Source organism: Engraulis encrasicolus, chromosome 2, assembly GCF_034702125.1.
Source record: "Engraulis encrasicolus isolate BLACKSEA-1 chromosome 2, IST_EnEncr_1.0, whole genome shotgun sequence".
NCBI classification, from domain to species: domain Eukaryota; kingdom Metazoa; phylum Chordata; class Actinopteri; order Clupeiformes; family Engraulidae; genus Engraulis; species Engraulis encrasicolus.
Window position 1 is genome coordinate 19,058,735 of NC_085858.1, and position 12,500 is coordinate 19,071,234.

At 47.1% G+C, this 12,500-nt stretch overlaps 1 protein-coding gene across 1 annotated transcript in view; it reads left to right on the top strand.

The window, feature by feature from the left end:
* The window catches only part of grin2ba (glutamate receptor, ionotropic, N-methyl D-aspartate 2B, genome duplicate a), a 127,643-nt gene that overhangs the window by 77,148 nt on the left and 37,995 nt on the right, over positions 1–12,500 (top strand). The window contains exons 7-9 of the mRNA XM_063223868.1: positions 7,804–7,997; positions 8,869–8,877; positions 9,919–10,090. Of these exons, the coding sequence (XP_063079938.1) occupies positions 7,804–7,997; positions 8,869–8,877; positions 9,919–10,090 (375 nt within the window). The remainder of the gene's footprint in view (positions 1–7,803; positions 7,998–8,868; positions 8,878–9,918; positions 10,091–12,500) is intronic.

Below are 12,500 nucleotides of genomic sequence, written 5' to 3' on the forward strand. Positions count from 1 at the left end.
TGGTTATCCTAATCAAACAGGTTCTGGGGTGTGCGTAGCTACCCAATCACATAACTTCTCTGTTTGGAGGACAGGACAGGAGGTTGAATACTGCTTTTTTCGACCAAAATTCGTTCATTTAGCAACTGCAGATTAGCTATTTTCAACTTTGGGTGTTCTGATCATTCATGTAGGCCTACAACCTCCAAAATCCCAAAATCAGGGTTTTACAGATGTCAACAGGAAAATTCACAGCCCACTTTAACTATAAACACTATCAAACAGGTTCTTTTTTTACCATTTTGTAAAAAGCTTGATGAAGGGCTAAGACTGAAATGCTGTGAATAAAATTACTGTGATATGGTCAGTATGCAGGAATTTTATAGCTTTTATTCTGCCAGCTGAGGTGTGTGGAAAAAAGCAAAAAATTAAACTTTCAGGTAAGAACTAAATTATTTTGAGCAAATGCTGCTACTGAATTACTATTGATTTGAGGACACTATTGAGTTGACACATGGTCTGCCGTTCTATTTGTCTCTTTGCTCACTTCTCTGTATTCTATTCTACTCTATTTTTTAGAAAATGGGCCACAAAAGAGATGTAACAAACTCTGAAAAGACTATAAACAATTTTTAAGTCTTCCAGAGGGGTGTGGCTGTCTTGAAATATTGGTCATATCCATCTAATGCACCATTACAAAGCCATCAGTGTCACATGACATGTGCTCACATAGTAACTGCCAGATTGAGAAGAATTGAGGATGAAACTACCACAAAACTCTTACCCTGCAGTGTTGTTATATTCCAGAACTGACACCTACATTGAGACCACAAGAACACTGTATTCAGCACTCAGAGACATGGCCAAGGTAAAACAGGCTGAAACCTGAAGACCACTCAACAAGAAACTTAAGTCAAGACTGGGTCAAGAAATGTCTTTAGACAGGTTTTTCAATTGTTTTATGAACTAGTGAAAGTGACTGTTGATGGACCAGGTAGATGAGCCTATGGCTAGATCAGTAATGTGCACACTCAGATGAGTTCCTGAGTTCCACCCAAATGCCAGCAAAGTACTGCAGAAATACCATTGTCTTCTTAAAAGATGCAATTTCTTCCTCTCAAAGATCCAGCCATGGGTTTATCCACCCTGTCTGCCAAGAGTCACTGTCCCACATCCATAATACCTTTGAAAACCTCAGGTATTTTTGACCCAGTCTTGACTTAATTAACTTGTTAAATGGTTGTCTGGTGTCATCCCTTCTTACCTTGGTCATGTCTCCGAGTGCTTAATGCCCTGTTCTTCTGGACACTCGGTATAGGTTTCTGTTCTGGAATATGATAGGACTGCAGGGTAATGTTTTTTTTTTGTAGTTTCACCTTAAATTCTTCTCAATTTTTGGCAGTGACATTTCCTTTGAGACTGATGACTTTCTAACGGTGCATTTGATAGTTCTGTGCTAACTTGACCAACTTCTTGCCAATTTCAAGACAGCCACATCCCTCTAGAAGACTTCAAAATGGCTTTTAGACTTTTCAGAGTTTGTTAGATCTATTTTGTGGCCCATTTTCCCAGAAGGAAACAAAGTTGTCTAAGAATTATGCACACCTGATATAGGGTGTTGGGCACCTTCGACCACACCCCTATCTTTTTATACAAATATGCATAGCCTGGGATGCTTAAATCCAATAGGTTTTCATGTTCATATGGATTCCTGTTGGAAAATGTGCATAAAAAAGACAATATGGTCAAAAAACATGTTTGCCTAATAATTCTGCACACAGTGTATTGTAGCCTGAAGACTGTTTTTACTGAAAAACTGTTAAAACCTAACAAGAGCCCACCACAAATTTGATCCAGCCAGCGCAGTGTTACTGTATCTGATCGTAAGACGAGTACACATGTCTACTGGTTACTCAGATAAGTTGCCTGTGTTGGAAGGAAACTGTTTCTTTTTAATGTTTACCTTTACTTTTGATATCTGCATGGTATATATGTATGTATATGAGGCAGGTGCTCTACCCGGTGCTCCACAGCAACAAAGCAACCCCCCCCACACACACACACACACACACACGCACACACCTCCACCCCCCCACGCTTGTGTTTTTTGTCTCTTCCCTTTTCGTCCTTTCCTTTCCGTTTCTCTCTCCATCAGTCAAGCTGTCAGCCTATTCATCTGCCGCTCATCCGTGTGTTGTGTGTTTATCGTTTCCATCCATCTGCATGTTTCTCCACTAGCTGTTTCCTATTCATGCCTTTAGTGTTTCGTCACCCCTGTAGTGTGCTGCACAGCACCAATCTGTATTCTGTTCTCCGATCAGAGAACAAGGTGACTCGCCTCTCATCTCCCTTCCTCTAATCTCTCGCTTTTTTCCCCTTTTTCCTCTTCTTTCTTCTTTTTTCTTCTTTTCTCCACTCTTTTCCCTCACACACACACGTACACGCACGCACGCACGCACACACACACACACACACACACACACACACACACACACACACACACACACACACACACACACACACACACACACACACACACACACACACACACACACACACACACACACTCTCTCCACACTTTCTCTCATGTTTAATTCCTTGCTTCACTTCCTTCTGGGCCACTTTCTTGGGTTCTAATGAGAAGCTGCCCCCCCCCACACTTCCTTCTTGTTCTCACTCGCTTCCTCTCTCCTTTTTCTTTTTGTTCTTTTACTCTGTTTTTCTTATTCTGCTTCTTGCACACGTACAGTGACAAACACACTGTTACACACAGTAGCTAACCCCCCCGCTCATTTTCTATTCACTTCCTATCTCTTGCTCTTGGTTTCTCTTCCTCTATCTCGCTCTCCCCCTCCCTCTCTCCCCTTGCCTGTTACCCTGAGCCTTTGAAGTTGGTTTGAAAGCTCTGTAGTGTCCGGTTGAGTTTAGACAGAGAGTCCTTCTGTCTTATGCCCACCGCCTTCCTCCACCCAGCCTCTCCTTCTTTCCTCTCCTTCACTCTTCCCATCTTCCACCTCCTCTCCTTCCACTCCCTCCCCCCTCCTCGCTTGTCTCCTTTCCTCTTCACTCCTCTTCACTCCTCTTCACTCCCCTCCCCTCCTCTCCTCTCCTCTCCTCTCCTCTCCTCTCCTCTCCTCTCCTCTCCTCTGCTCTCCTCTCCTCTCCTCTCTTCTCCTCTCCTCTCCTCTCCTCTGCTCTCCTCTCCTCTCCTCTCCTCTCCTCTCTCCTCTCCTCTCCTCTCCTCTCCTCTCCTTTCCTCTCCTTTCCTCTCCTTTCCTCTCCTTCTTCACTCTCCTCCATCACTCTTCCCTCTCTCATCCTCCCTCCCTCTCCACTCCTCCCTCCCACTTCCCCCTCCCCTTGCTCTTCCCCTCTCTCTCCCCCTCTCCTCTCCCTTCTCTCCTCTGCTGGCTCCATATAGCCAAGGCTCCCTCTGCAGTCATCTCTGCCAGCTCCTCAGCCAGCCAGCCTCCAGCCTCCAGACCAGGCAGCAGCATCAGCAGCAAATAATGCTCAGATCACAGGGGGCCACCGGTGTCTTAACCGGCCCAATTAGCTTCATAATCCGACAGGCGTTTTTCACTCCTACGTCATGCCCAGAAATAGGCCAAGATGGCTGGGTGCGGGTGCGGGGGCGCAAAACCAAGTCTGGGTCTGAGCCGGGCCGGGCCAGGTCTGGGGCTGGTCTGGCGCGCATGCCTTCTCTGCCCTCTCTGTAGGTGTGATGTGTCAGTGGAGTGTGGGGTTGAGAAACGGGGTAAACGGCGGCGTTTTGTGGAGCGTGGAGGCTGTCCGCGGGCCGTCGAGGGCCCTCCAGGAATTGGAGCTGAGCACTCTAGAGCAAGAGTGCAGACCAGACACATTTACATGCTGATGGCACTCCTCTCCTCTCCTCTCCTCTCCTCTCCTCTCCTCTCCTATCCTCTCCTCTCCTCTCCTCTCCTCTTCTCTCCTCTCCTCTCCTCTCCTATCCCCTCCTCTCCTATCCCCTCCTCTCCTCTCCTCTCCTCTCCTCTCCTCTCCTATCCGCTCCGCTCCTCTCCTCTCCTCTCCTATCCGCTCCGCTCCTCTCCTCTCCTCTCCTCTCTCCTCTCCTCTCCTCTTCTCTCTCCATCTCCTCTCCTCTCCTCTCCCTTCTCCTCTCCTCCCTTCTCCTCTCCTCTCCTCTCCTCTCCTCTCCTCTCCTCTCCTCTCCCCTCCCATCCACCTCTCCTCCCCTCTGCTCTCCTCTCCTCCCCTCTCCTCTCCTCTTTCCTCTCCTCTCCTCCTCTCCTCTCTTCTTTCTCTCCTCTCCTCTCCTCTCCTCTCCTCTTCTCTCTTCTCCTCTCCTCTCCTCCTCTCCTCTCCTCGCCTCTCCTCTCCTCTCTCTCTATCTCCTCTCCTCTCCTCTACTCTCCTCTGCTCTCCTCTCCTCTCCTCTCCTCTGTCCCACTCCTTTCTCCTCTCCTCTCCTCTCCTCTCCTCTCCTCTCCTCTCTCTCTCCTCTCCTCTCCTCTCCTCCTCTCCTCTCCTCTCCTCTCCTCCTCTCCGCTCCTCTTTTCTCCTCTCTTCTCTCTCCCCTCCTCTCCTCTCCTCTCCTCTCCCGATCTACTCTCTCCTCTCCTCTCCTCTTCTCTCCTCTCCTCTCCTCTCCTCTCCTCTCCTCTCCTCTCCTCTCCTCTCCTCTCAGCTCCTCCTCTCCTCTTCTCTTCTCTCATAGCCCTCTCCTCTCCCCTCCTCTCCTCTCCTCTCCACTCCTCCCCCCTCCTCTTCTCTCCTCTCCTCTCTTCTCCTCTCCTCTCCCCTCTCCCCTCCCATCCACTCCTCTCCTCTCCTCTCCTCTTCTCGCTGACCCTTTATCTCCTCTCCTCTCCTCTCCTCTCCTCTCCTCTCCTCTCCTCTCCTCTCCTCTCTTCTCCTCTCCTCTTCTCTCCTCTCCTATCCGCTCCTCTCCTTTCCTCTCCTCTCCTCTGCTCTCCGTCTCTTCTCCTCTCCTCTCCTCTCCTCTCTTCTCCTCTCCTCTTCTCTCCTCTCCTATCCGCTCCTCTCCTTTCCTCTCCGTCTCTTCTCCTCTCCTCTCCTCTCCTCTCCTCTCCTCTCCTCTCCTCTCCTCTCCTCTCCTCTCCTCTCCTCTCCTCTCCTCTCCTCTCCTATCCGCTCCTCTCCTTTCCTCTCCTCTCCTTTGCTCTCCCATCCTGTCCTCTCCTCTCCTCTTCTCTCCTCTTGCTCTTCTGTTGCTCAATCTTTTTTGTGTTTTTCGCTGCTTCTCTCATTTCTTGGCTTTCTGTATCTATCTTTTTCCCTCTTGTTCAACATTCTCTCTCTCTCTCTCTCTCTCTCTCTCTCTCTCTCTCTCTCTCTCTCTCTCTCTCATATTTCTCGAACTGACCTTGCTCTCCCATTTCCCACCTCTCTTGGTTTTGTTATGTTTTCCGTTGCAGAACTCTCTCACCCTGCCGCCTCCAGTATCGCCTCTATCAGTCTCCGAAGCTCTGTCTGCTTTTCTTTTTTTCTGTCTGTGGCTCCTCCATTCTCTTTCTCTCTCATTCTTGAATTCTCTCAATAATCTATTTCTTATTTTCTCTCTCACATCCACCCTATCCTTCTCTCTCTTTCACTCGCTCTCTCTCTCTCCCTCCCTCCCTCTGTCCTTCTACCTCTCCCATCCTCTCTCTCCCTCTCTTTCTCTCGCCAGTGTTTTCCATGTCTCCGTCTCTCCTCTCGTCCTTGGTTCTGACCTTCCTCGGGCCCCTGGCGGCTCCGCTTGGTTCTGTCCGCCTCGGGTGTGTGTGTGTCTGCCGAGCGGACTAACCCTCTTAGCCCTTTGCCTCGCCTTTTATGCCCCGTCTCCCCCGTTTAGCCCTGTGCTGCCTCGCCTCTGTCAATAGCCTTATTGGATTGTTTTCGCCTATTTTTTCCTGTTCTTAAATGTACCTCAAGGCACGGTGTGTGAAGTTTAAAAACTGTCCAACCGAGTTGGCCCTAATGTGAACTGGCTGCTGTTGGTTTGACCTTTTTGGCGGTTTAATGAAAGGTGAAAATCGTATCATTTGGACGTTGCCCTTTTCTCCAATTCCAAAACCGCGCCAGTTTTATTGGCGAGCGCACGTGCCAGGTGTTGCCTGTGAGGTGGTCATGGGAAAAACAATGGACTCGCACCAAAACACAACAAAGTCACAGGAATGAAGTGCCTTAAATAAACCAAAATGTTATAAATAAAGAGCACCATTTACAGAACAAAGCACCTCTTACTAAAATCAGTGGTATGAAAAATTCTTTACCACTACAGAACAACATTGTAATATTAATGCTTTTTTGTAGGGGTGGCACGGTTTGCAAAATTCACTGTCCATATTGCAGTATGAAGGTCATGGTTTTCGGTTCGGTTTATGGTTCTTGTTTTTAATAATGCACGTTGCACCAGGAATATTATACTTACACTATATTCAATATATAATTATAATTATAATGTGATCAAGTGGAATTTGACTTGATCAGGTTATTTGAACCATGTCTAAGGAAAGATAGGTGATATTACGGTACGAGGAAAGACATTCATGATTTTAACACACTTTTCTTTTGTTTGACAAAAAAATCCCCTACTTAAAAAAAGTCTATCTCACGATACGATACACATTCCGATACAGGAGTCACATTACGATACATACTGCGATACATGTGCATCCAGATACATTGTCTTCAAGGTGATGTATATTGCGATATTTTAGGCTTTTTTGTTTTTATTCTTTTTTAATTTTTTAAGAAAACAGACATAAAGTATGTACAGTGTATCACGAAAGTGTGTACACCCCTGCAGTTTTGGCAGATGTGTGAGTATATATTTTCATAGGAAAGCATGAAAAAAAACACTTTCACACAATGTTTAGTGACCTTTTAACAACATATTTAACCCCTTAAATTTCTTGTTCACTCAGAAAAAAACAAATTACAGCCATTAATGTTTGAACTACTTGTTTACCACCACACATGCTTGACACCATCTAAAGCAAATTTGTTTATCTTGGTCTCAAGAGAGATGAACAGACCAAGTATATGGGTCACTGGAACCATGTCGTGTGATCTGAAGAGACCAAGATAAACAAATTTACTTTCGATGGTGTCAAGCATGTGTGGTGGTAAACAAGTGAGTTTTACAAAAAAGTGAATCCTCTCAGTAGCCAAGCATGATAGTGGGACTGACATGGTTTGGGGATGCATGAATGCTGTCAACATTGGTAATCTGAAATGCACCTAAAAGAAACATGCATGTCAACATGCACTTTGACTACTGAAGCAGATCATGATATTCTCCATAGGATTGCATTCAAATCTCACACCAATCTATTTAAGCCAGGTGCACACTCAAAATGTAAAAGTTCAATGAAAAGAAAGGTTGAAATGCACACTGATGACCTCCCTTTTATTCCCTTTTCATTTCGAGACGATTCGAGCCAACACGGCCCCTTCTCTACCGGATTTTAATCTGGGGTGTACTCACTTTTGTGGGTACATGTTCAAACATTAATGGCTGTATTTTGTTTTTTTCTAAATGAACAAGAAATTTAAGTGGTTAAATATGTTGTTAAATGGTCACTAAACATTTTGTCAAAGTGAAATTTTTTTATGCTTTCCTATGAAAAGATATGCTCACAAATCTGCCAAAACTGCAGGGGTGTGCTCACTTTCGTGATAAACTGTATAATCAAATGTATCACAATAACTTATGTTTCCCAGATGCATAGCAAATGCATAACATCATAGCCGGAGTAAAGCACTCTCACTCTGTCCCCCATCCATCCATCCATCCATCTACAAACATATCTCCTGTCTGTATGCACGGCGCAGGTGGGCAAGTGGGAGAACGGCACGCTGTCGATGAGGTACCACGTGTGGCCGCGGATGGAGCTGGCGGGCGGCGAGAACCGCGATGACGACCACCTGTCCATCGTCACCCTGGAGGAGGCGCCCTTCGTCATCGTGGAGGATGTGGACCCCCTCAGTGGCACCTGCATGAGGAATACCGTGCCCTGTCGAAAACAGCTCAAAGTCCATGCGTGAGAAAACCATGCATGCACGCACACACACACACACACACACACACACACACACACACACACACACACACACACACACACACACACACACACACACACACACACACACACACACACACACACACACACACACACACACACACACACACACACACACACACACACACACACACACACACACACACACAGGGTTTGCCAAGTAAAGTTTATAGTTATAATAAAGGCAGACTTTACATAGTACATAGCGATATGCATATACAGTATATAAAATACGTATGCATACAGTATGCACATACAAAGAGACACACATGCACATAGTAGTTGTATGCCTCCAGGCCCACAGCAGAGTGTTGTGATAACGATATGCATGCGCTTGGACAATACGAAGAATACACTGGTGTATAAACTAGGAGCAGCCTCCATAAACCCTTTCACACACACACACACACACACACACACACACACACACACACACACACACACACACACACACACACACACACACACACACACACACACACACACACACACACACACACACACACAGACACACACACACGCACACGCACACGCACGCGCGTAATGTCTATCAATATAAATCATTCCATGGCAGTTTTTTGTCACAGATAAATGTCTCATGGGCGTGACGCCATCTCCAATAACTTATGTTTCCCAGACATGCAAATGCACAACATACTTGCCAATGGCCTCCTGCAGGACAGTACTGGCAGCGGACACATCCAATATTACTATATTATTGCACTGACATTTGCTCTCTTTAAGATCATACATTTGTGCCGAAACTCTAAACATGACACGGACCTTTCCGTCTGAAAAATGTGCCGCTTTAAAGGAGCATTCGGGAGTTTCTGTTTGATATATATTTAATGTTTGTGTAACCATTCCATGCATCATCTTAACCACGCAGTCAAGCAATGCGACATGTTGAAGGATTGCAATCCATTACCAGAGTCTGCCGTCGCCTATTAATCTTTGCCAGAAACCCTCGTGTATATGTGATATGATCCCCTTCATCAGTTTCTACGTCTGCTGCTCATGTGCGTTGGCAACGTTGGACATCTATCGCTGTCTCACTGTCTGTCTGTCTACTATCTCACCATCCTGTGTGTGCGTGTGCGTGTGCGTGTGCGTGTGCGTGTGTGTGTGTGTGTGTGTTTCTGTGTGTGTGTGTGTGTGTGTGTGTGTGTGTATGTGTATGTGTGTGTGTGTGTGTGTGTGTTTCCGTGTGTGTGTGTGTGTTTGTGTGTGTGTTTACGTGTGTGCGTGTGTCTCTGTGTCAGTGTATGTATGCCTACATCCATGTTGACATCTGCACTGAAGCAAGCCGGATGTATGGACACGTCTGTCAACTGCCTCCACTGCAGATCATGCCGTCGTATCCACCATCGCGTCCAACCACCATCGCATCCATCCACCATCCACAGTCGGACTGTTTCATTCTCCCCCTTGGACACACACCTGTCCTTCTCTCCACGCTCTCCATCTCTCCTCCTCCCTCCTTCACATTTCCACATCCCACTCTTCTTCGTCTTCGTCATCCTCCACCACCACCTCCACCTCCACCACCTCCCTTCCTCTGTCATCCCTCAGCTCTCCTCAGCCTTGACTGTAAGCATCACCCCACAGCCTCATCCCATCTGTCTTAGCCTTTACTCAAACTCTACATCACACTCTATCTTTCATCTTGTCAGCTCACCTCCCATTTGCTTTTTTTCTTTATTTCTCTCTCTCTCTCTCTCTCTCTCTCTCTCTCTCTCTCTCTCTCTCTCTCCCTCCCTTTGTTTTCCCTACCTTCTCTCACTCTCTTTTTTTCTTCTCCTCGTTTTTGTTTCTTTCTGTGTTTTTTTGCCCGATATCTCCTCCTCTGCTACTCCCCAAACGTCAGCAACGAGACGATTGCCACTGGGATCTACATCAAGCGCTGCTGCAAGGGCTTCTGCATCGACATCCTGAAGAAGATCGCCAAGTCCGTCAAGTTCACCTACGACCTGTACCTGGTCACCAATGGCAAGCACGGCAAGAAGGTCAACGGCACCTGGAACGGCATGGTGGGCGAGGTCAGTACGCTGTACAGCTCCAGGGCATCGCTGTGCCTTTCATTTCAATTGCATTAATGAAAAAAAAATGTTTTTTTCCCATACATGGGTTTTTTTTGTTTATAAACACGGTGTTGTGAGGAGGGGCAAGACACTGCCAGCCAACCATGTGAGCTAATTTTTTGACCGACAGCGTTTCCAACAATCAGAGGTTGGGTTGTGCGCAGCCAGGGTCGCGCAGCCAGGGGGAAACAAAAATGTAGAACCCATGTAGTGTATATGTTAGCGTATTGTGTTTTTTAAATACATACATGTACGTATATATTTATACACATTTTAGGGCTTTTTATGCGTTTTGTAATAGGACAGTGAGAGAGACAGGAACTGAGTGGGGAGAGACAGATGGGGAAGGACCGGCAAATGACCGGAATCAAACCTGGGTCGCCGACAGAGCAGTGCAGTGCCCTACCTTGAGAACCACGGCAGGGTCAACACATACGTAGCGTTTTTAGTCAATTCAGTGATCTTCTTGCTACTTACAGTGACCCCTGCAGTGGCCAGAGGTGTCAACATTCTAGGGGACCCAAGACTCACTTACACTATCCACCTCCAGTGATTTGTCAAGTGTAGTATTTTTACCCCTCCTCCGTGCTGGTCACGAGTCCAGCAGAGTAGCCACTACGACTACGACATCCACTATATTCCCCCCACTGCCCCATGGGAAATGACTGGCCATTGCCGAGATAGCAGGAAAAAATAATGAAAGAAATCCATTCACCTGTGCGTGTGTAAGGTGTTATTAGTCTCTCAGCCTGAGGGAGGGAGGGCGGCAGAGAGGGTTAGCCACCGCTAACCGCTAACCTTCCGTGCCGGGCTAATGTAATTCTGAGTCCATCGAGAGGTGTGTGACCTCCCCCTGGAACCCCTTTGGCTCTCTCTCTCTCTCTCTCTCTCTCTCTCTCTCTCTCTCTCTCTCTCTCTCCCTCTCTCCCCCCCCCTCTCTCTCTCTCTCTCTCTCTCTCTCTCTCTCTCTCTCTCTCTCTCTCTCTCTCTCTCTCTCTCTCTCTCTCTCTCACACACACAATTCCTGATATCAAAGTCTCCTGGGCCGTTATTGAGATATGCATCACTTACTTTACCACACACCTCTCACCCACCCCACTTAATTATTTTAATGTCCTCTTCATTGGTTTTCCAATAACAGCCACATAAAGAGGGGGGGGATTCAATTCCATCAGATTAGAATAGAATTAATCAATTAGCTGCAAGAAGAATGACTGCGGAAAGGGAAAATGGACACACATGCATGAGACCTGAGAGAGAGAGAGAGAGAAAAGAGAGAGAGAGAGCGAGAGAGAGAGAAACGGAGGAGAAGAGGGCTAGAGAGAGATGTAAATTAGATCAGGCGATTTTCATACGTTGGTGTTTATCTTGCGGAGTCATCAGGACTCTGGTGTGTGTTGAGGATGTGCTGGGCAGGGGCTGCCTGGTGATGTATGATCAGGGGAAGTGTTTAATGTTGGGGATTAATGGCGGCCAGGGGACCAGTGGACAGCACAGGACATCACAGGGCAGGAGGACAGGGACAGGAGGCCAAACACTGCACAGCAGGCGGCACCCACCCCAGATATTAAGCACCCAAGTCATGCAAAGTGCAAAGTGCCCCCCCCCCCTGTCTCTGCCTCTCTGTGCCTCTTTGACTTTCAGTCTTTCTTTCTCTCTCACAGACACTCTCTCTCTCCATCTTTACTTTTTCCTTTCCACCAGTCTCGCTTCTTCTCTACCTTTAACCTCTCTTTCTCTTTCCCTTTACACCTCTCTCTATCCCTCTCTTTCACTCCCTTATTACCTTTCGCTTACTATCTCTCTCCCTCTCTTTCTCTCTCTCTCTTCCCATCTTCTGTTTACCTCTCTCTCTCTCTCTTCTCTGTGTCTATGCCTCTCTCTCTCCCCACCTTTATCCCTCTCTCCCACCTCTTCCTCTGTCCTCTCCTCTTTTTTTTGCATGTGATCCACAGTGGAGCCAGTCAAGCGTACGGCTACATTAATGCTAGTCAGCTCCGCTACCCCACTCAAGGGTAAACAGCCCATGTGGCATGGCGAGTTTAACATGCCAGCCACGAGCCATAAATCCTGCCACGCGCTCAAGGACCCAGCACGAGAACAGAGCAGAGAGAGAGAGAGAGAGAGAGAGAGAGAGGGTGGCTGGGTGCCTGCCTGCCTGTCGTTACCCTGGCTGCATGCTTTTGTTTGTCTTCATTTGTGGAGTTATATATGATGATGATGAAGTCGTGCAGCACGGAGGTAGTTGTAGTCGTGTCGTGTGACATAGTGCTGCACTGTGTAGTACACTGGTAAGCGCCAAACAGGCGATGCTTAATAGTCCCGGAATAATGATTTCGGGGGTAAAAAACTACTCTACAGTGTGGCA